General features: G+C 39.5%; 1 protein-coding gene across 4 annotated transcripts; it reads right to left on the reverse strand.

Annotated features, from left to right (window-relative positions):
• Positions 1-422: 422 nt before the first annotated feature.
• On the reverse strand, positions 423-24,122 carry CMKLR2 (chemerin chemokine-like receptor 2). Of its 4 annotated transcripts, XM_075430767.1 has the most exons (7): positions 24,083-24,122; positions 18,225-18,266; positions 17,697-17,803; positions 16,970-17,177; positions 15,544-15,628; positions 14,378-14,512; positions 423-3,227 (listed from the first exon to the last, which is right to left on the reverse strand). In XM_075430767.1, the coding sequence occupies exon 7, from the start codon at positions 3,209-3,211 to the stop codon at positions 2,159-2,161; it is 1,053 nt and encodes a 350-aa protein (XP_075286882.1). In that variant the 5' UTR covers positions 3,212-3,227; positions 14,378-14,512; positions 15,544-15,628; positions 16,970-17,177; positions 17,697-17,803; positions 18,225-18,266; positions 24,083-24,122; the 3' UTR covers positions 423-2,158. The 4 variants fall into 4 exon arrangements, with proteins under 4 accessions (XP_075286882.1, XP_075286883.1, XP_075286885.1 ...); XM_075430768.1 differs by lacking the exons at positions 14,378-14,512; positions 15,544-15,628; positions 16,970-17,177; ... (1 more) ...; positions 18,225-18,266; positions 24,083-24,122 and adding exons at positions 5,646-5,799; positions 7,191-7,303; XM_075430770.1 differs by lacking the exons at positions 14,378-14,512; positions 15,544-15,628; positions 16,970-17,177; ... (1 more) ...; positions 18,225-18,266; positions 24,083-24,122 and adding an exon at positions 11,702-11,759.

The following is a 24,122-nucleotide window of genomic DNA, read 5'->3' on the forward strand; positions in this document are numbered from 1 at the left end:
CTTCCACTACTCTTGCAGAAATGATTTGCAGACAATTCTGTAACTGATCTTGGTGTGAATGAGGTAGTTGTTACATTGCAAAATTGTTAATCTACTTAATTCCATAGACCAGGGCTGACTTTGGCCTTATTCAATTCTGTTCTGTATCTCTGTTGTCTACTTCAGGTGAGGCTTTCTCATAATTTATGCAACACAGCATATGTGTGTTCCCCCGTTTGAAAATCAATCTCTTTACTGTGTATAGCAGTATGTATGCTCACATAGCTGATACGCAAGAAGAAAGCTGACATAAACCTTAGTTCCTGTAGTAGAAAGGGTCAGGGCTAGCTTTCATCTTCCAGAATCAGGAAGGAGCTGTTCTAAGGACGGACAGTCACTGCATATTGCTGCTGAGAAAAGCAAATGAACACAGTCTGTGGAAACAACAAAATTTTATTACTTCACTTGGAGTACAGTCAAGACAGTAGTACTAGTATATCATTCCTAGAAAGACGTCAGGGAACACGTAAAGAAAAACTGCAAAATGTTTGATTTGGGCACACTCAGCAGCATGGTGCCAAGATACTATGAGTCACTATGTACCAGGCAGCAAATGACTCAAAGGAAAGAGTGCTGCTTACCAACTTTCCAGCCCAAAGTGAAATACACTGAAATTCCACTGATCCTGTCTGATTCCCCCAAACTCTGAAACCAGAGCCCAGAGAAACAGTTACAGACCACAGTCAGACTGTTTCTATTTGTGCAGCTACCAATACTGGATGTGCTCATGCATGCATATGTATACACGTATCTTATACAAAAGCAAACATATTTACATATAAGGTCTCAATTACAGTATAAATGCTACTTATTAGTGTTGGCAGGCCATAGAAACTAGGTAGACTGAAAGGCAGTTTTATTCTATATACCAGGGCCAATAACAAGGAAAAATACAGTTCAAATTTACCCAAAGCATTATGCTTTTGCTTTTAGTGGAGTTTTATCCCCCATTCAACTTTTTAATTAAGTGGTATTGCATCAGAAATTGTCTGCTCCACTTAGCGTATGTATTTGTATTGGTGCACCTGTGATTCTACAACAAGCAACAAGCTGGAACAGAATACAGCATAACTGGGAGTACATCATCTTTCTTATAGAAATGGACTCGATTTCCTGGATGTACTGTCTTGCCTCTCATTTGGCAAAGAAGTCGAAATTTGGCTACAGCCTTGCAACAGAATATTGTTGAATTAACTCCGCCCTTGTTTTAAAGATTTGCATTAAGACAAACAAAATGTTGTATTATTTCTTTACCTCCGTTTGACAGAGCAATAAAGAGCAACCAATAGTTCTAAACCTCTTTGAGCCTGGAAGTTTAAACATAGAAAAAGAACAAGTGTGGCAGGGCCCTTTAATCTCAGGTTCCGTAAGAAACATTTTCACTAATTCTTTGCACATTCCAAATGAGCCCAATACCTATATGAAACATGTGCTCAATATTGTGCACCCAACTGGTGCTAGAAGCACAAGAATAAGTGACCAGGAAACACGGGATCCCCTGTCTTAGTTCTGAGTATAAGATGAAGAGCACTGGGAGAAAACAGATTTTATTCCCGTATTTTTCTTTCTTTGACAAGAGAAGGCAGTGATTCAGTGTTCTCTGAACACTTCATTCTTCAGCTGCAGAGTGGAGATCCAACAGCTTCACTCAGCTGGGATGCAGCCAGGTGATTCCTGCTTAAGGCAAACCTAAACAGTCAGGAGACTCGTGACCCACTGATGTATGGCCACAACCTCTCGGATGAGAATGCCTTGATCATGAGTGTTACCAGTGATGGGAAGGAGGAATATTTTTATTATGTGCTCTTTTGATCAATGAGGTATGGAGCTGCAACAAAACAACAGGATTACAACAACATTCCTGATCAAAAACCCAGTTAGAGCAATTCCACTTACGCTGCCAACTTTCAGTTCAGGCTGTGTGTGTGCATTGCAAGTACACCACACCCAAACGATGTGTCCTTTAAAAACCTTTCAGGGAAAGCAGCAAGTGCAATTAAGCCAGCTGTTTACATAAAACTGTATATGAAAAAATGCACATCTGACTGGCAGATGTGAAGTCAAGAACACCTCCAAATCTCCTGTCAGCTACTTTGGAGAGGGATGGTGACACAAGCAGTCACTGAGCAGTTTCACAATAGTGCACAGGCGCATGGGTGTTGTCCGAGCTCCACAGTTGCTCGCTGACAGTTCCCGAGCGGCTCACCTCCCACAGTGCCAATTTTAGCACCTCAGAGACTGTTGTCTTGACCTGGGCCTGGAACTTTTTGCTGATCAGAACGTAGAGGATTGGATTGAGGCAACTGTTGATGAAACCAAGGCCAGTGGAGAGGGGGATGCCGTCCTGCAGTAAGTCATGCAAGTTTTCATCGTGGTGAGCAGACAGTTCCACAATGCTGAATATGTGATATGGTGTCCAGCAAACAAAAAAAGCTACAACTACAGCAATGATGGTCCAGAAAAGCCTGCTGGAAGTCAGTACAGTTCTCCTCTTCACTTTGACAATCAGCAATGAGTAGCAAATGACCATGGTCAATAGAGGAAAGAGGTAACCAAATGCAAGCCTCACCCAAATGAGAATGTGATGTGTCAGCAAAATAAGTTCTCTGTCATGCACATGAAAGTTGTTGTAGCAAATGGTGACATTGTTGAGAACTGTAGCTGTGTCTCTAAAGTATAAGGCAGGGCCACCAATAATTGCAGCTGACATCCAAATGATCCCACTAAGAATGAGGGTGTTCCTTACAGTCCGATACTTGTAGGAGAAGACTGGGTGGACTAGGCGGATGTAGCGGTCAAGGCTGATGAATGTCAAGAAGAAAACACTAGCAAACATATTAAGTAGTGCAATGAATGAGTTCATTTTGCAGAGCCACTTCCCAAAAGGCCAGTGGAAGCCCATTGCCACATATGTAATATAGAGGGGCAGGAAGAGAACAAAAATGAAATCTGCAATGGCCAGGTTGAGGAACCAGAGTGTAGAAACAGATTTATCCCACTTGAAGCCCATAAACCAGATGACGATGGCATTACCTGGCACTCCCAGCAGAAACGCCGCACTGTAAAAGGAAAGGGAAATCATATGGGCAATGCTGAGGGAGGACTGGGGTGATTCATCTTCCTCAGACAGGTCGTAGAAATAAGAGTAGTTCTCAAAATCTTCAAATGTCATGTTGCACAGTTGCTTTCTGGGGAGGAAAAGAAATGGAACAGTCAAAGGAGAAGTCTTTTACTGCACTGCAAACAGTAACCTGCAATTCCTTTAACTTCTTGGTCATAAAAACCCCCCAAACATTCACCTATCTATCACTTTTTAGCTGTCAGTTGCTAGCAGAAAGCTTGTGGAGTGTTTTGGTCACAGGTATTTCAAGAAATGCTCAAGTCAAGAACAACACTTCAAATCTTCAGGAACTGTTTTCCTTGCATTTATTTCTTATTAGAGAGCACTGAGCACAGCATTACTGATAAATTTCTCAGAGACCAGCTGCAAAGTTTTATTAAAGTGTGATTTTTCTATTCTTTTCTAGTTGGGTTTCATATTTTACTGCTCTGTTCCTATTTGAAGCAAGTTTTATGCATTACATCTGTCAGAAATCAGAGAAGCACCAGGCATCTACGTAGGCAAAAAAAGTGCAGTTAAAATGCCAGGAAGCCATATTTTATAAAATTACCACCCCTCCCTCCAGCCCCCTCAAATTATAGTTAACAAAATCATAGTCAATGATTTCTCCAGCAACTGAAAGTTCACGGGTTGATTCCTCTCTATCATGTATCTATCTTTGTACCAAGGAATGCTGATTTTCAGACACATTCACTTTATTAGATTTCCTCAAAGCAGCAAAGGATGTAAAGCAGAAAGTACACAGAACATATTTCAGAGACAATACATACAACTGTGGTATTCTTCCACTAGTGAGCTGAGAAACAGGTAACAGATGAAAGAAAATAAAGCTTCCCAGGAAAATAAGACACACAGTAAGAGCTATAGAGGAAAATACGTGTGTCTCCTTTTTTCTTTTTTTGAGACAGAATGACGGTCTCAGTTTTCTTCTGTTGCAAAAGCTTCTGGAATTTACAAGTACAACATGATTTTTCACACAGGAATTTTCTTCTAAAACTCCAAACGAAGAGTGTAGGAGGGAGAGAAGGGAGGGGGAAAAGGAAAACGTAAGCCAAAAGTAAAAAACAGAAAAAGAACTGAATGGGAAAACAGATAGCAAACAGAGCGTGAACAGGAAAAAGCACTCAGAAGTTACGTGTTCATTCCACAGTACAGACAAAGCTGCAGCACAGCACAGACGTCCACAGTCTGACAAAAGTATGTGCCATGGTCAAAACAAATATTCTCCTAAATTGTGTTATCATTTAAAGCTATATTGTCTGCCTGAACTCAGCTGCACTAAAAACCTGTCCCTGAGAGCAGGATACAACCAGCCCATTAGCTGTATTATGGATGAGCTCACCGGTACACTTCTGAGTGCTAGCTCCATTGAGAAACTGAAATTCAGCCCACGTTTTTGGAACCCGGCCCTGCATTCCTGTAATTCCACTAAATTTAGCATGCTAAGGACAACAGGAGCAGGGTCTACAGAGTACACTGCCTGTAGAACCACATCTGCAAGCTTGTATTCATGTACATACCTTTCCTCCAAACAAGCAGTTCACTTACTTTGAAAGGAAGTAAAGTGAAGCTACGCATGTGCACGCACATTAGCAGGATTAGATTTCTCATTTGTAGATGGATAGACAAGGGGGGGGAAAAAAGTTCTGTAATTTTATATCTCGTTAAAAAGAAATATGTAATAAGAGTCAATACAGCCTGTTCTGTCAAGAGGCTATGATAACATTTGCCCTTTGTAATTTACATCAGGCTAAAGGAATGTTACTTGGTTTGCTGTCCTAATAAAATGATACTTATTGGGCTGCATTTATATAATTACATGCCCCTTGGGGGTAGATTCTGCATCTAATACCAGTACCACCCAACTGAGTCATTTTTTCAAATCGCTTAACAGCTGCTGAGAAATAGTATAAACAAGGAGCAGTACCACTGACATCTGCAACAACATTGCATTTGGACAGCATCAGAGGACAGTCAGGTTAATAACTGGATTTTTAAGTGTCTTTGCCTATATACAGAACTATACCTTCAAATCAAATTTATGCAATTTAAAAAAATCAAATTTTTCAGACTCCTGTTGATTAACATCATGTATTCCAGTTACTAATCAATTTTGCTTTTATGTTTCTCAAGAGCTAGCATAACGCAACAATACTTGGATTCAAATATTTCCTCCCTATATGTGTAGTCCCCAAAATTTTTTTCCTAATGGCGCTAAAAAAGCCAGTTGCCTACTGCCCAACAATGTTAATTTTATATTTAGAGTTTCAAAGATTATGTATAGTAGGAGAAAGAAAACATACTTAAATAAATACCAAATATTTACCAAGCCTCCTGTAGTTTAAAACTCCTCCATTGAAAGAGCACATCTCTAGAATGCAATTCTTTTCCCAAGCTTGTATTTTTCCTTATCTCTAACTCCTAGTCTTGCAATTCAGTAATTCTTTAACAGTTGGGGGAAAAAAGCAGGAGGAACATTGCTTACCATTGCTCCCAGCGCACAGACGCTGCAACTCGACTCTATGGCTAGAGCTCAGCAAAGAATGGCAATTACATTTGCAAAGCCCAGAAATTTTTACCTCTGACATCCACATGTATGAAACACTTCTATTACAGGATTCACAGTGCTAAGCCCTGCCCTGAAAAAGATAAGCAGTAGGGGATTTTCAGTGGAGCTATGCTGGTTTACGTCAATAAGGACACAGATTTTTTCTTCTGGGATAACCACTAATCATCATTCAAGCAGGGATGTTTCTTTGTCTTCTCTCTCAAATACGTGAGTTTGGTTTTTATTTATTAATAAATGGTCCAGAGTCAGAACTGTCTTGCAGTTCAAGTCTAGGTCTTGTGAAGAAATTTAATTCTATTCCTTATTCCGTCACTGATTTCCTGTATGATCTTTGACAAACAGCCGAATTTCCAGGCTGGAAAGACACTCATGAACCTGTCTGCAAACAGAGGCTCAGCAGAGAAAACAAGACTTTTTGCTAGCAGTTTCCATTTGGCTTTCAAGCCAACTGCTAGAAAGGGTAAAGGAAGTTTGGTGCAGTTCACTGGCTCAGTCCCTGCTGGTCCCAGGTGGCAAAAAGGAGCCAGAGGGAGGAAAATATTTTTCAATAAACAGGAAAGTGTGGTTAGAGGCCTGGCAACAGGACTTGGGGGCAGCCACAGGTTACAGAACAGTGCTGTGCTGCATATGGATGAATATAACCAAGTTTAGACTTCATCCTGTCTTTTTTTTTTTTTTTTTTTAAATAGTAAACAGCCTGAGTAAAGCATACACTCAGCAGTTGTTTGACTGGAGTCTGTTCCTGTTTGCTGAGGTCACAAGCGACTCTGAAAACTGGGACTCCTTGATTCAGTTACTTAATTATGAATATAGTTGCTTAATTTTAAGCAAATAATAGGCTTCGTAACATTTGACCAGGAGGTTTCATTTCCTGTCCCCTTCTGTAAAACAGGAGTTAATTACTAAACGACTTCATAGGAATATCACAGGCTGGTACTTGGTGCTAGTACCTTTTAGATCCTAGCACAGAAAACAGAATTACCAAGAAATAGAGACTGTTAGGAAATACTTCTAAAATACAAAGCCACAGAACTGCGGGGAAAAGACTTCATGTGCTACATGAACTGTCTTTCTCTGAATTTCAGCAGGGAATTACAGAATCAGATCTCAATTGACATATTCATAGCTTTTTACTACAAATACCTAGAGTTCGTTTTCTCTGCCACCATTACAGTATTCCGTAAAGTTGAGCCATAATGACAATCTGGACAAATGACTGGATCTGCTTAATATAGGACAGCTTTTGTCACACTAACAATGGCCTTACGGTTATGACATGGGACCAGTACTTTGGACTCTATTCATGCCTATGCCACATGCATGCTCTTTGACCAGGGGAAGTCGTTTGACCTCTCCACGCCTCAGCCCTGAGGTCAGTGAAATGGCTATGGAATTAAATTACATTGGGTTTTCAGTCTAAAATAGGAGAAAACAAACAAAACAGATGCAATTTCCACTCACTTCACTTGATGCAAAGTCTTCCTGGAGGTTCAAAGTTCTCTGGGTACCACGTAAGTTAGGCTCCAACTTAATTACACTGGTAGTTTATGCCACGTGTTTGGGCTATAGCCCACACAACCTCTCTCTCACATTTAGTTCTCATTACTTCCAAAATTTACAGAGAGGTCCAAGGGAAGAGCTTATTCATTGTCTATGTTAGTTAAAAGTTAACACAAATATTTGAGTGGTAGTCCCAAAATCTATTTGTTCAGTGTGATAAACAGTGCTCACAGCCTATGGTCAGCTAAATTGATTTCAGAGGTCACAATAATGGGTCCTGACTTAATAGGAAAATTATGGTTTGCGGCATTGGCTGTCTCAACAGTTAACTTCATAGAGAGAATATATTACACAAACCCTCCTTTTAATGTCTTTATGAATAATTCTGACCATATCACTATCCATGTCTATGATTTATGGCTAAAGGAAAGCTTATTTGATTGATTCACTTCAACTTTGGTCATTTGAGACCAGAGTCAAATGTTGGAGAATAACTAGTTTCTCAAAAGATCATCTAAAGCCTCCTTGTCATGCTCTCATTTGAGAGCCCCCCAAAAAATTTCCTGGAACTTTCGAGATGCTAAATTCTTAATTTATCTAGCTACAAATACAGAAACATTGAATTCACCCAGTAGTGAAAAGTAGTGCAAAGTTCAAAGCACAAAAGCCTGAGCAAGTTTGTTAGAGGTACATACATATTTCTGGCAAGTATTTTACAAAGACATAAGAAGCCAAGAAACTCACAAGGAATACTGATGAGATTACAAACTGTCATAGACTCATATTTCTCCCTCAAAAGAACACAGCCAAGATGACCACTTGCCTCCATGCAGAAACACTCCTATAGCAGGAAGTGCCTGATACACCCACATTACAAAATTAAATCATAGCTATGCTATAATTTAAGCCCAAAGCTGCCCCTGCAGACAAAGCTCCTGGGAAATGAGCACTTTTAGCTAGTATATACAAAAGTAGAATCAAGGCCTGTGTGTATGTTTTCTCTTTCATAGACGCATACACAGATGCCTATCTCCTGACTACAGTTTTAATGGTCATTAGACGTACGGTAACAAAATGATTTTGTAAGCTGTCCTGAATTCAACAACTAGAATGGGTCATAATAGATATGATACGTGACTGGAAACCTTTTCAAGCTATGATATAGATGTATTTGCTCTAGCAGACAAGAGAAGAATGCAAATAACCATCATTCTCCATTATGTCTCTCAGTGAAGCAGTTTTAGACATGTATACACAATGTGCTAGCTAGGCATCTCCTAAAGTTTATGCCAAAAACAACTGTCTTTTTGAGCAAGGCCAAACATGACCATATTAGTCATAACACACCACTTAATCTGTGGTATTGAAGTCATCTGACCAGATAATAACTTCATAACATTTTACACAGTGAGTGTTATGGTGGGATTAACAAATCCTTACAGAGCAGACTCAGTATTGGTAAAGCAATGATTTCAGACCAGCAGTTTTGCCGCCACCCAAATGTTAAACAACAAATGGAAAACCCAACTTTATAACTAGATAATGCTGCTGTAATAGGAAAAGTATCTACAGCAGGTCTTGACTGAATATAACAAAACATCCAGACAACTGCTGCAGTTGAGCAGCGTACCATTTCCACAATCAGGTAACTCATAAATGTCTGCTACCAGCAACTGCGTATCATCAAACGTGATTTATTTTCATGCTGACCCCAAGCACCAAGACTTCTATCCCCAAAGCAGACAAAGAAACTCCAGTGTCCTCAGGGTATGCACTGGGAGATGAGGGGAGCCCACTTGATAGCTGTGTAATTAGTGCTTTCTCCTGCTCTTATTCCCTTCCATTTATACAGCTTACAGTAGACCTTTTTAATATTCCTTTTAAATGTAAGGAGTTGCCATAACCACTGCAAGTCTATCATGTGACCACAAACATACTACAGCAGAGTCAAGAAAATGACGGATGGTATCTGTGAAACACTTAAAAGTTGCCCCATTCTGAAAAACAAAACAAAAAAATCTAAGCATTCTTACAAGTAGGTAAAAACAGAAGTTTAAGTAAGCAGTGCCACTTGAGATTTAAAATATGGTCTTATATTGTATGTGTCAGCACTGCTGAAATACTTACATAACCAGCTATAACACCTCAGTTTTCACAGCCTTTAGTGAAAGTGGACTCAAGTGAGAAGTATGATCAGTCTGGTTTACAGACAAGAAGGCTGAGAATGACCTACAGGAAGTCTCTGATTAAACCGGGTGCTAAACCTAAAGTCCCTGCCTAGCGCTTCAACGACAGACCTACCCTCCTTTCCTAAATGTAACACTGTGCCCTCACTCATGATGGAGCGGAGAATCCACAGCTTCACCTCTGGGAGACCTTCCCCTTCCTGAGGAGAGGCTCTCTACTATGCCGTCATGACCACCGTGTTGGAGGGAGCCAGCACCTTGCAGCACTCGCAGATTCTGGTTTGTTTTCTCTGCACTGGAGAGAAGAGGAACCTGGATCTCCACCATTTGCTTGTCATGCACGTTAACCTGTCTCTACAGGCCAAGGACATACCTCAGAGCCATTTGGCACACCTCTCAGATGACAAAAGCCCAGCAGGTACACCATGTATCGTATTGGCTGTGTCCTCAGTGTGTAAGATATGCACACTAATGAAGTATTGTTCCAGGAAAGTTTCACATGTTTTCTACTCCTCCACAAATGCCAGCAGTATTTTCTTTGGCTACAAGCCACCATAATAACTACATACCTAGAATAATGGAGATACCCGATTTAAAATGTTTAAATCACATCAGCTTCACAGAGACTGGATTGATAAGATAATGGATGCTTGTATTTCTAATCAAGCATGGCTTTTTAAGTTTTTCATGCAAAAATTATATGGAAGTTTTACTTTGCAACTGTGTCATATACTTGTAATGAAAAAAGATTTTGACTAACATTCATGGGATCATTACATGATCATGCTCTGAGCATGTTTTTTAAATGGTTGCACTCCTTTAGCAAGTGCCTGCTTTAACCACAACTCCCTCCTAACAGGAAGTAGCAAAGTGAGAGCAGAGAATAAAGAGAGAATGCAGAGATTTCTTTCAGACTATCAATTGTTGTCTCAGCAGACTGATTAAGGCCAATTAAACATATGTTAGACAACAGCCATTCTAAAGTTACTGCAGGGTAACAACAGGTCATTATGGGAAAAAAAAATAACCATCTCCAGCAAGACAGAAAATCTTTTCAAATAACAGATAAAAAATAGCTTACAACCTGTTATACTTACAGTCCTTTTAACAAGAAGAGTTAAGAGCTATCCCCAGAGAAAATTAGCAACACAACTCATTCCTCAAACGTGCTTTCTTACATCCTGTTCTATTTCACATACTAATTTCCCAGTCACTTCTAGCAGTATGATTGGTTATATACTGCCCTCTGAATTGACCTCTATTCTTCTAGGTTTATTCTACTGCTCATTAAATCTACATCAGCAGTTTATTCTAGCATGACTGTAATATTGCTATGGTTTTATTACTCTTGACACATTTGCATGGGCATATCAGAACATCCAGTTCCAAAATATGGCTAGTATATAAACATTCCAGCTGATAACAGACTTTATTTTGTCTTCACTGTTAATATACTAGGATCACTGTGTCCAGTAGATTAAGGGTGTCTACTCTGGTATCAGTGTTACTCTAATATTCCAACTTATACAAAGGTAACCCTTTTATTAAAATCAAGTCTAAAATAAGCACTGCCTGTATTCCTGCAAACCTGAAGAATTCATATTGTTCATACAATTTCAGGAGGGTTGGATATTTCTCTATCATGTCCCTTACACGGCATTGGGAACACCCCCTAGCACTGATAAGAATAGATGGCATCTATGATCAAGGTGTTAAACTATGAACTTGGAAATACTGGTTTTACAGGCTTCCCATATTAGTTTTGCAAATCATTTTGAATTTGACTCCACCAGATATGGTGCAACACCCTCAATTAAGAGTTTAGGGCCTCGACAACACGTTACTCAGTTCTCTTAAAAGGACAACAGTTCTCAACATTTCTGAAACATCTCACTAAAATGATGTGGGACTGAGTTCATTAAATGAGGATCGCCAGGAAAAAAGAAATTGGACTGTAGAAAGTGATATTACACTGATGGAACAGGACTTAGTACTCACCACTTTCTCACCTAGAAGGCTTCGAAAGAGAACAAAACTTCTGTGCCAGGCTTCGACTTGCTGAAAGAGGCAAGTATGTTATGTTGGGAAAGTACCTAAAGGCCCTAGCCTTTGAGATCAAAGCCTCACTGGATCTAGGCACTATAAACACATAATGAGAGATAATTCCTGCCTTGTTTATAATTACACAGAATAAACAGACACAAGAAGAGTAGGGAAAGGAACAGAAGTATCTTGCCCAAAGCCAAACAGTAGTTTCAAAGGTAGAGTTGGAGGCCAAATTCAGACCTTGCCAAAAGAATGAAGAGGCAAATATCTTCTGTGGATATAGGGAAAAGGTGATGGTTCTTCATACTTGTGTCTTGTGATTCTTGAAATACATCCTTCGAGAAGTATCAAAAGGGGACAAGAGAGCCTGGGCTGCAAAAGAGAAGTAGGAAAAGGCTAAAAACTCTTCCCTAGCTAATGTCCCTGCCAAGGGCTGGAGACTTTGAGAGCGCTGGCCTTTGCAGATAACCCTGGCAAACAAATCCATCTTGTGGCAATGGGATTTTTTAGCTTCCCTTTGAGACAACTAACGAAAAAGTGGTGTATCTGCAGCAGGTCTCTTCAGTTCATCTAAAGAAATGTAATGCAGTAAAACAGTGGGCCAGGTATAAGGGAGATGCAACAAGCCAGCAAAAAGTCTCTCTGGAAAAGAACAGCCATGGGCTGATACAGGGCTTTTTTCTCCTGTCTCCAGTCCCTCAACTTCTGAAACATACTGAAGATACAAAGAGCACAGAATTAACTGAGCTTCCCCAGAAGTACTATATGCTTCTTTTGAGGACACAAAATACTTCTTTTTGTCTCAGGAGCCGCAAGCACATTAGAAAAGTAGAAGCAAGTGTGGGAGAGCTGATCTGTGCATGATGGCATCTTCCCTTCTAAAACCAGATGTCTCTTGGACACCACCCACCCCAGACACAGCATCCCTTCTTCTGGTAACAGGCCATGAGAAACTGTTCTTCCCACTCAGCTCTCTTTTGCAAAGCCAGCAACAACAGAGCCCTGCACTGTTGTGAAACTGTTAACTGCAGACTGAATGAACACAAATCAAACCATTATCAGAAATAATGAGTGAAAATTACCCAGACAACCAGCCACCACAGTAAGAGAGACAGCTGAACTGTTGGCACATTCCATAAGACAAAATTAATAAATAAGCAAATAACCAGACCATTAAACAGACTACAGTCCTCTGCAAAACTTGCTGCTTAGTGCTTGGAACAGCAGAGTTATTAATAAAAAATTAATACCTAAGAACAGATGATGAACTTCAAGTGGCTTTTAAAAAACATAAGGAGAAAAAAATTCTTCAAGGCAACTGGCTTTATTAGGAAACAGATGTAGATTTTCCTCTTGAATCAATCTATCAGAAATAAACACAAATCTAACAGCATTTTGTAAGTTGCTCATTAGGTTGTCAGCAGACAAGGAAATTCTTAAAATGAAGAGGAGGAATTTATAATGTATATCACATACAAATTGCATTATGGTCATCAATAGTTTTCCTTTGCCCTCACCAGTACAGTAAAAATCTATGGTCAGATCCTGCCTAAGAATCCTTACACATAGTTTCCCTGACTTATGATCCCTCTCCACAAAGGCAATTAGAGAATCCAAACCATAAATTCATTCTCCACAGTCAAGTAAGTTCCACTACACTGCACTGAAACAGATTCTAAGTGCAACAGAAGTGGACTCTTAGTATCACTCATAGCACATATAAAATCCCTAGGATTAAAGTAAACTTGGTAGGACCTCTATCCTGCCTGCCTGGCACAAGTGGCTGACAATGTTTTAAGTTCGGGCAGAAGCTGTGGTGACATTTAACAAAAGTAAATTGGGTTATCGAAGTGTTTGCATTTCCTAGTTCAGCTGAGCCAAAACATAATATGATGCTATTGGAAGTAAGCTGTCATAAGCAAGTTAACCCTGAATCAATTTCTACAAACCTGGTCTAAAAGATTCCTTTACCCTGACATACCCTCACTCACTCTTTTCTCCTTAGCTGTGAATTAATAAATACTTAAAATGATTCAGTAATACAATTTTATCCAGCTAGAAAGCAAATGTGTTTTAATTCACAGACAACCTATACATCTTCTCTAAATCTACAAAAACAGCTCTGGGATATTGTTTGGCTTTGCAAGATTACATTTAGAAGTGCTACAGGTGACGACAGGGTTATCACTAAGTCTGAATAGGAGGTGGAATCAAGCCCTGTCTCATTGTGTGGCAGCATATAAGGCTTCAAATCTTCTTGTCAATTCCTAGGAAATACGCTCCCATGTACTTCATGACAGCTAGATCCACACCCTACCTTATTCCACGACGGTCAGGGAAAACACACACAACTGCCAGCTCAGATCACAGAAGCCCTTTTTAATTCTGTGTGACTGTAATTCTTCAGAATTAAATTACTTTGTTAATCTGGTTCTTAAATTGAAAAAAGTTTCCATTTTCTGTTCTAGAATCTGTTCAGATCAGAACTGATGTACTTGTTTCAAATAATACTGGGAATTGCTATAGCTACAGGAGACATTCTATCCCTAAGCAAACCAAACAAATTAAAACCATCACGCAAGGGGAGGCGAGGCGGGGGGGGTTGGGAGACAGATTTAAGTCAAGGTCACTCACCGTTCTCTGACAGGATAAAAGACTCCTTGAAGTGTGGATACACACATTCAAAAGTCATTAAAAATTAAATTTACACCTACTTTCATATCTTTTCTTGCTGTAGGGGTAGTTCAAAATAATCTTTGAAATACATACTGCATTCTTTCTTCCAAGAAGCTCTTTTAGCCAGTATATGCTACACTACCTTAGAGGATTGGCCTGCAAGTGTTGTAGCTGTCAAAACACATTATTTAGAAAGGAGGGAGAGAAAGGTTTAAAATACAACAGAGATATTTGACATACCTTGTTCTGTGGAACAAAGCACACTGTAAATCAGCGATGTGAGCTCTACAGCAGGAAGAATGATCTGCAGAGTTCAGAGTGACTTCAGTGTGATTCCAGCTGCTTCACTTGGCTACTGCCTTCCTTCTAATAAAGCTGCAGGATGATATAACGCCGTGTTTGTTTTCAGCTGAGGAAGTTGTTTCCAACTTCCCTTGGTTTTCTAGACCCAATTTTGAAATATTGCCTTTCTGTATAATCCCAGCATTTCACCAAAAATAAATGTTAGACATGTGAATGAATCATTTTGGTCAGTGTCCAAGCAAGCAACAGATGTGGTGGCTGATGAATGGAAAGGGACCTTACAGTTGTAGGCTGCTTTTTGTTATGCAGAGAAGACGTTGAACAGTATTTCTTTGTAAGCACTCTGGTTTATAGAAAATAATGCTGAATGAGCAGAAAGATGCTTAAAAAGTCACACTGAAAGCATCATTTTGTAACTGTACAGTGAGATACATTCATTTTGTATTTATGATTAGTAGATTAATCTCCTTCTGTATGTAAGAGGTAAGTAAGCTCCTCAAAACATCACTAATTAGTGCCTCTGTCTGTCAGTCAGCGCAACACTTGTCAGAAATTCGAACTGGGTTTTAGAAGACATGGCTTGATTCCCGCTTCTATAAAGTGCCTGGTGAGTTTTTGTGGCCAGGTCTGATGATCCCCATGAAGCTTAGTTTCTCAGCCAGTAAAATGGGAATATTATTCCACTTGTATCTATATACCATAGCCTCCCCCGACTCTGATGGTACTGCACTCATCATACCATTTTAAATCAGCTGAGTATCTGTCAGTCTACCCTTACCAAAAATCAAATCTTCTAGTGGAAGCAATAATCTAACAGCGGTACTCCTCTGTCATTAATGCAAAACACTATCTAGGCAATTCCAAATTTTCCAGATATCAACTCTACAGATTTCAGTGAAAATTAGAAAGAAAGCAAGAAAGAAACAAACCAACAAAACAAAAAAACACAGAAGAGGGAAGTGCTTAGTGAGAAGCAGCAAAACTGAAATTTCAGCATCTGGTTAGCAAGGCCACCCGTTTTAAGCACCACTCTTCTGGTCCACAGATCACAGATTCTCTTAACAGGAACCAAAAACTCCTTCCCTCCTTGCAGCAAAACTAACCTGCTTTGTCTTCCTTCCATGACAGGTCTTCCTGTATTGTCAATATAACTTAAAATGTTGATAGCTTGTACATCAGCAGAAAAAGCTATGAATTAAAAGAGAATAGAGATTATGCTATGGTGGGAAATGGAGTCCCTGAACCAGGGGGAAAGGACAGGGGGCATGATTCCTGTGAATATATGACATTGGGGAGAAAAACAGGGAGGTTGCCTCAGGAAAGAGCATGGAAAGACACAAGGACCTCATGATTTGGCACCTCACTTGTTTACTTCTTCCATTTTAAAGGTTTCCTGTTTTCTCTGGGTAACTGATTGGTGAACTTTCATTGATTAAAGCTCTTTTAATAGTCGTTCTCGTCTTTTGTAAATATTGGGATAGTGTAAATTTAGGCACCGTTTAACAGCAGATCTGCTGAGGGTTTTTTTGCTTGTAATAGCTTGAGTCTGTGTGTCTATGCACTTTGCCAAATCCAGTTACTGTAAGGCAGTTAATTCAAGGGCTTGCTCAGTACTATTTCAGTAGGACAAAAGAGGAAATCACTGGGTAGATAACCCTCACACATGATCTACGGTAAAAGAAAAAATCTCAGCAAATGAAGTAGAATCACACATTTGCCAAATGCTCTTTCTCAGTGCAGGGAGCATTCTGGGGAGTGCAATGGATTCTAGTAGTTTTGCAGTAGTGAGGAATTGTCTTTAAGCGGCTGTTTCCTTCACCATAAACTAAAGCAGGCCTGGGACTACTGGGGATGATAGTTCAGCTTCTTCATCCTTCAGAAGCAAGGGAAAGTTAAACCTCGCACAGCAACCTTCCTCACCCCTCCTAGCACTGTACCAAATATGAAATCACAACTGCTAAGGACCCAGAAGACATTTTGTGGAGGTAAGTTTTCATAGAAAATGAGATTTTTTTTCCCAAGAACAGCAGATTACTGCATTTAAAAGAATTTTTCTACAAATCTGTCCTACCTACATTTGCTCCTTTTCAACTGAAAGTGACTGTTGCTCTGCTGCACAATTACCAAATCTGCACAGTATAACCAGTACATGTAACATATCTGGGAGAAAAAAGAACAGAATTTTACAGACAAAATTGCATTTAATGGCAAAGGATTTTGTTCTGCTTGTTTCCTGTTCAGAGCTAAGTGCAGAATTTTATTCCTTTACAGCTTTGATTAACCACAGTGGGAATCTTAAGTCCCTGAAGAATGTAAGCTTGGGCCTTAAACCTTTCCTTGTTTTAGTTCCTTTTATGCTCAGACACAGTAGAACTGGAATGGCGAGTCCTAAATTACATGGCTTTTTAATACGCACCTTCATGCAACCCATTAACCACTGACATAATTTTATGAGTGTAATCTTTTCAGATAATTTTGTGAAAGTTACAAGCTTGGAAGAAATTTAATGAGAAAAAAGAAAAAAAGTACCTTGTTTGCTTTCATGTCTTCTCATTTTTCTGCTTGGAAGTTGTATTTTATTTTGCCATGTCATTTGTGCTTTTTCAACAGAGTAAGTTAACAAAGTCTTGGAGTTTTTACTCTACAGTAAGTATGGCAATGTGCCAGAGCTATACTGAAGAGGGACATGCATTTGTGAACTTGGGGACTTGCAGAGCAGAGAAACACTACTTTATACCTGATAGAAAAAGAACAAGGAGAGCATTTTCATACAAATTATAGGTTGTCCAGCACTGAATAACCTAGGTCTACTGTAAAGCAAATTAGTTTTAAAAGCACTTCTGATTTTTTATTTAACCCTGTAAAACAAAACATAAAAAAAAACAAACAAAGGCTGAGGATGTATGGAAAAAAAGATATAGGGGAAAAGCCTTCAGAAATACGTTACCAATATTAACCAAAGCACATATTATGAAGCAATAAACAAAACCAAAGTAGCTTTAATTCACCTGGATTACCAACAATTGATTGATAGTTCTGATAATTATTTCCCACTGCTGGGACCACCGGATCTTACTAAACTGCCTATTAGTATGTGCAGCTAATCTCAGCACTAACGAACACCCCAGGCTCAATTAAATGTGCACCAATTCAATTAAGTTGTGCCAACCATAAATTCGCAAATTAGGTCAACCAAAAGATATTTAGTTATTCTCAGGGTTAATTTAAGATGAATAACACAAGAAAAATTACTTACCTTTTGAGGGTTCAGCTGTTTATAGTTCTGCTCTTTTTAAAAAAGAATTCTTCACTGTTCCTTTGTCCTCACTGTTTGAATCAACACCTCATCGATTAAAATCCACTCTGAAAAGACAGAGTTTAACTACCTGACAAATCAGGAAAAGGATCATTTCCTCCCTTCCTGTGAAACTAATGACTATTCATGCCTATCCTTTCGGTAAAGCTGTAATGTTTACTTGTGGCTTAACTGCCTGCTATGTACCATAGTCAGCAACTACGACAAAATTCTCCAGTGACACATTTAAACCAGACCACCTGCTGAAGGGAGGTCTGGATCATTTATTCAGGTCCATATCCTCTATGCTGATATTAGAAATCTGAAGATTTTAATATATAATAGGTTGAAGAAATTCAGTAATTCTGCAGAAGGCAAAATCCTTCATCTATTACTTTAGTCAGTCAAATCACACTGACTAAAGGAATCATATAGCATATAAATGAATTGTATGTGTGTATATGAGTATATATATATGTATATACATACAAGTTTGAGCAGGATCCTTAAAAGCAGCACTTCATGTAATTCCTGCAAAAAAAGTGAGCAGGGTGTTACATTCTATGAAATAATGAATATTGGAGAATAATTTACAATAAAGGGAAAGAAAAGGTTATATTTCTTATTATGAAGAATGATACCTGGAAAAAATAATATTAGAAATAGCCTTTTTTTCCATAGAGTTTGCTTTTATACTTGTGGGTTTTCTCATTTTCCACAAATAAGTAAGAATTATTTTCTACATAACTTTCAGACCACAGCTATTCAAATTTTGTATTCATGTCACAATAAAATAAGAGATTATAGCTGCCACTCAGGTAACACTTGAAATCCATGGAATTTTCAGAGGGTGTCTTAACAACAAACCTCCTTGTACATCACTGAGTGCTAAAGATTACAGTCATCAAATCATTAAATAGCCAACTTGACAACAGTATTTTTCCATTTTAGCCAAAGTGCTGTCTCCTCCCATTCAAAGGAATGCCAGTGTTTGGAAAAATAATTTTGGAGAAAGCTACAGTGATTACAGAAACAAAAATAAGGCTATGCAAACTATAGTTATTTCACTATGTATTTCACAATCTTTAGTACTGCTATAGGGATTAACCAATTTGCACTTTTTCACCTCACATAAATTACCAGGTACTAGAGTCACTTACAGAGGTCTTAGGAGAGAAGCCCTCAAAAGGGAAGCCAGAATTTACTGTTATGCGTCTAATTTACAACATGTGGATTGAGTCACATGTCTCAAAACCAGCCCAAAGCCTAACCAGCCTAGGTTCAAAGAAACCCAAAGCACAGAGATGAACCTGAGCCACACCTTTTCAGGATTTTAGCTGTCTCCGTCCACTTGGGATCCAAGTCACCAGCATTGCTGCCTACACCTATTCTTTCAAAGAACTGAGATCTTATTTGCTTATGCTTGCCGATGTCACACCCATCTACAAGAAGGGCTGGAAGCAGGATCCTGGGAACTATAGGGCCCAGCCAGCATGGGTTCATGAAAGGCAGGTCCTGCCTGAACAACCTGATCTTCTTCTATGACCAGGTGACTCGCCTAGTGGATGAGGCAAAGGCTGTGGATGTTGTCTACCTGGACTTCAGTAAGGCCTTGGACACTGTCTCCCACAGCATTCTCCTAGAGAAGCTGGCTGCTCATGGCTTAGACAGATGTACTTGTCACTGGGTGAAAAACTGGCTGGATGGCTGAGCCCAGAGAGTTGCAGTGAACAGAGTGAAACCCAGTTGGTGGCCAGTCACAAGTGGTGTTCCACAGGGCTCAGTTTTGGGGCCAGTCTTGTTTAATAGCTTTATCAATGATCTGGATGAGGGGGTTGAGTGCTCCCGCAGTAAACATGCAGATGACACCAAATTGGGTGGGGAGTGTCGATCTGCTCAAGGGTAGGAAGGCTCTGCGGATGGATCTGGGCAGACTGGATTGATGGGCTGAGGTCAGTCATATGAGGTTCAATAAGGCCAAGTCCCAGGTCCTGCACTTTGGTCACAGCAACCCCATGCAATGCTACAGGCTTGGGGAAGTATGGCTGGAAAGCTGCCCAGCAGAAAAGGACTTGAGGATGCTGGTTGACATCCAGCTGAACATGAGCCAGTAGTGTGCCCAGGTGGCCCAGAAGGCCAGTGGCATCCTGGCTTGTATCAGATATAGTGTGGCCAGCAGGAGTAGGGAGGTGATCGTGCCACTGTACTCGGCACTGGTGAGGCCACACCTGGAGCACTGTGTTCAGCTTTGGGTCCCTCACTACAAGAAGGACACTGAGGTGCTGGAACGTGTCCAGAGAAGGGCAGTGAGGCTGGTGAAGGGTCTGGAGAACAAGTCAAGAGGAGCAGCTGAGGGAACTGGGTTGTTTAGTCTGGAGAAGAGGAGGCTGAGGAGGGATCATGTTGCTCTCTACAACTACCTGAAAGGAGGCTGTAGTGAGGTGAGTGTTGGGCTCTTCTCCCAGGTAACTAGCGATAGAACGAGAAGAAATGGCCTCAAGTTGCAACAGGGGAAGTTTAGATTGGATATTAGGAAAAATTTCTTTACTGAAAGAGTGCTCAGGCATTGGAACAGGCTGCCCAGGGAGGTGGTGGAGTCACCATCCCTGGAGGTGTTGAAAAAAAGTGTAGATGTGGCACATTGGGACATGGTTTAGTAGGCATGGTGGTGTTGGTTTGATGGTTGGACTTGATGATCTTAGAGGTCTTTTCCAACCTTAATGATTCTATGATTTTCCATTTAAACTCTGGAGATTCAGTCATCCATCTTTTATGTAACAGGTCTTTTAATCAAAAGACCCCAAATCCACAGTTCAAATAGGATTATATTATGGTGTTACATACAATGGACATGACTCAGTGACCCAAAAGGTATTTAAGTTTCACATTCTGCAGTAACTTATTAACAATTCACAGCTAAATTGTTGAAGCCTCTCCTGATGAATAACAACACACTAAACACGCAGATCTGCAGGGAGGAGAGGATGACAAGTTCCAGTCCCTCACTATTCTGCAGCTAGCCTATTGCTCTGAGCTCCTGTGCTCACTGTGACACAGCTGGTCTTAAACACTACCAAACCACAAACAGGGAAATTGAAAAGGTGTTCTAATCCCCTGCAAAAGACACAGAGCAAAGCTGAGGGTCGATACAAAATTAAGCTCCCTGCATGCTAATAGGCAGGTTGCCTATACAGGACTCATGGGTGATCTAGCAAGGCTGTTGCTTTGCAGCATTACTACTCAAAATCTTCGGTAAGAGAAACACCTATGCACCTGAACATCAGTGCAAAGCTGGTGCAAATCACATCCAAATCAAACTTGGTCAACTATCAATGTTCTGAGAAGCTGTAGTCAGTGATTTCAGCACATACTAGTTTGTATTTTTAAAGTTGCTTTTTATAGTCAGCTACATTTGTCAGACTGCTTTTCTGCTTAGTGGATGTAAACATATTTTGCGAAAGGTGCCAGGCAACCTTGACTCCGTGGGGGTGTAAGTTATTTGTCCATAGAAATGTATGCAAGAGAACTAATGCAAGCTTCTGCCTACTGCTCTGCATTTGCTGTCTCCTCCGGTCTCTCTGGAGAGAACATAGTTTTGCTTCTAAACCCTACCCAGCCCTCAGCCTCTCTAATGAGATGGGGGCTGATAAATGCCAATAAACCTGCTTCTTGTGATATAGGCAAAGCAAATTATTAGAAGCTCTGAAACATGCTTTGCTAGTTAAGGGCTCAGTCTATTAAGTCAATATTAACTCTTCCACTACCTTCAATTAAAGCAAAACTAGCACTACCTTTAATAAATTGAAAGTGAGCTCAGGGAAGGAAGCATAGGAAATCAGTCTAAGCAAAAAGGCAGCTAAACCCCCCAGTTCTAGGGGGTCCATTCTACGTCTACTGCTTAAGCTGTATCAAGACACACAAAGGTTAATTTTAAATCCTTCTTACTTTGCAACTTTTTTTTAATTTTTTTGGGGGGGAAGACTATGTGCCCCAAATTCAGCATTTAGCATGAACTTGAATATGGAATTTACATGAACGTAGAGACCAGAATTGCAGCATTTTCTGTAAAGGCTATTTAAGTAGCTACTTTTCAAGACAAGTAGCCTCCATTCTTTTCAAAAGAAAGAGAAGGGAGCTTGTGGAGAAGGAAACGGCCACTTCTCCGTTTCAACATGAGAAACGAGCCAAAGGGGAACTACGCTCATTGTATGTAGCTTGGGTACAAACCAGAAACTGAACCGTGATTACTTTAGTGTGAGAAACATAGAACATCCAACAACGTGGAAGAGACTTCTGGTTTCACTGATGGACCAGACAAGAGAGAGACTAGACTCTGATGCAAAGAACTACTGCAGTTCCAGTAATACTATGTGAAATGCTGAAGAAACACAAATCAAGTAAAAGGCTCTTTGTTCAAAAGTTCTTTTCTCTCTCTTTTCAAATATTTCTGTGAAAAAGTTGCTATATTTTCAAACTATGAGAAAGGTTTCTTTCAAAAGCTGATGTTTTTGCTTATCAGCATTCCAAGCTTAAAATTAAGTTTTGTCCTTGGAAAAAAACCAGAACTTCTCTTGTTTAACTTCCTGCTTTTTTTTCCTAAAGAGGATAAAGAAATCTTTCTCTAAATTATTCCCAAGGTAAAGCAAGGTAGGGAGTCTGCTTGCTCTCAGCTGTAAGAAAATATGTGGTTTATTGTGGGAACATTAAAAAAATTTAACATGATTTAGAACAGCCAGTCCAGAGGAAAATACTGCTTACTTAACTACCTTGGGAATACATTTTGATCCCACCTTAAATTGACTGCAGAACATCCAGTGACTCAACATAATAGTATATATATTTGGATCTCCCTAACTCCCATAAATTACACTAGAGACAAGGAAGCTGCAGAGGTATTTTACATTCAGGATCATCTTTTATTCATCTGCATCTATTTAAAGCCAGAACACTTCCATTGAAATTGATGGATATAAACATTTAATTCAGAATATTCCAAGGGGTCAAGGCAGCTTCTCAACTTTTGGGAGCTTGAAAATTCTTGAAAAACAGAATTAATACCCCTCCAAGAAGCTTTGAGAAAATGATCTCTTTGTATGAGAAAAACATTACTCCCTGCTTGAGTAATGGGAATTAATATTTACTTTTGCAAAAATGCCTTGGAGTTGCTACTATGACAGAATGTGACGTAGGCTAGAAGGGAGTAATAGTCATCTACCATACTTATTTAAAATATTTCAAGACTCACATCAGCATCTGATTTAAAAAATCCACATTCTTTTTGTACCTTATGGATAATAATAAAAAAGGATGGTTTAAAACATGCTAAGCAAAACATTTTGCCATGCAGGTAAGAGTAATTCTGTTCTGAGTGTTAAGTGCATCTCAGTCATGTTATCTGGCTGTGGTTAATACAGGAACCTATTGGTTACTGTGTTCCCTTCATAGCTGAAGGCTCTCAGGTTGTAAAGCTTCCTTCAGCATGAGGAAATGGAATCACCGTATGACTTTCCACTGCATTTTCCAGCACGTATATGTCAGAAATTAATGTATATTTCCAAGTAATTTGGTAATGAACAATTATACTTGAAAACTTTGCTAATTCTTAAGGGTTGATCTGACTGTATCAATCGGACAATTTTAAAATCTGTGTTATTTTTGAAAATAAATATGAAACAATGGCAAATAAAATTGAGAAATTCTAAGAGGCTGTTGTTTTTGAGGCTAAAAAAAATTCCATGCACAACATGAAGGTCAAAGAATATCCTGCAATTCACTAGAAGTCACCTACAGGCAACCCCCAACCTACTTCCTGACCTAGTCCTTTTCTTTGTGTCACGTCCCTAAAAAAACAGGCGTAGTTATTTCAGAGAGATGAACTGGCTAAACAGTCATTAACAGAAAACGTAAATGACGGTGAACATGGCACTATTCAGCATTTTATGATGAGAAAGCTCTTTCTGGGTACAAATGGGAAAAAGGATCCGAAGACGAGTTTTCCCCTTCGCTTTAACTCACGCAAATTTTACTGTGCTCCACGAGAGGGCTGTCTGGACACCGAGACCACATTCATTTGTTGGCTTAGGTACAGCTCGCTTAGGCTTGGTCCAGTAAAGAAAAATTTCTTGCAGTGTTAGAGCCACAGCATGCAAACCTCTCAACTGCTGATTTAATTTCTTTGCATTTTCTTTAGCACAAAAAGTCTTAAAAACTATTAATGTAAGCTAATAGACAGATTCAAAACAATTGGAGCAGTGCCAGATTATGGATTTGAAATGTAAGAACATTAGTAACCCATCATGCAGAAACTTTCTGAAAACACTGAATTTGAATAAATTTTGTAGCCATACCGTTTAAAACGACACATTTAGAGTTGTCTCATCAGCTAGT

The sequence above is a fragment of the Opisthocomus hoazin genome, chromosome 9 (genome assembly GCF_030867145.1).
Source record: "Opisthocomus hoazin isolate bOpiHoa1 chromosome 9, bOpiHoa1.hap1, whole genome shotgun sequence".
Lineage (NCBI taxonomy): Eukaryota > Metazoa > Chordata > Aves > Opisthocomiformes > Opisthocomidae > Opisthocomus > Opisthocomus hoazin.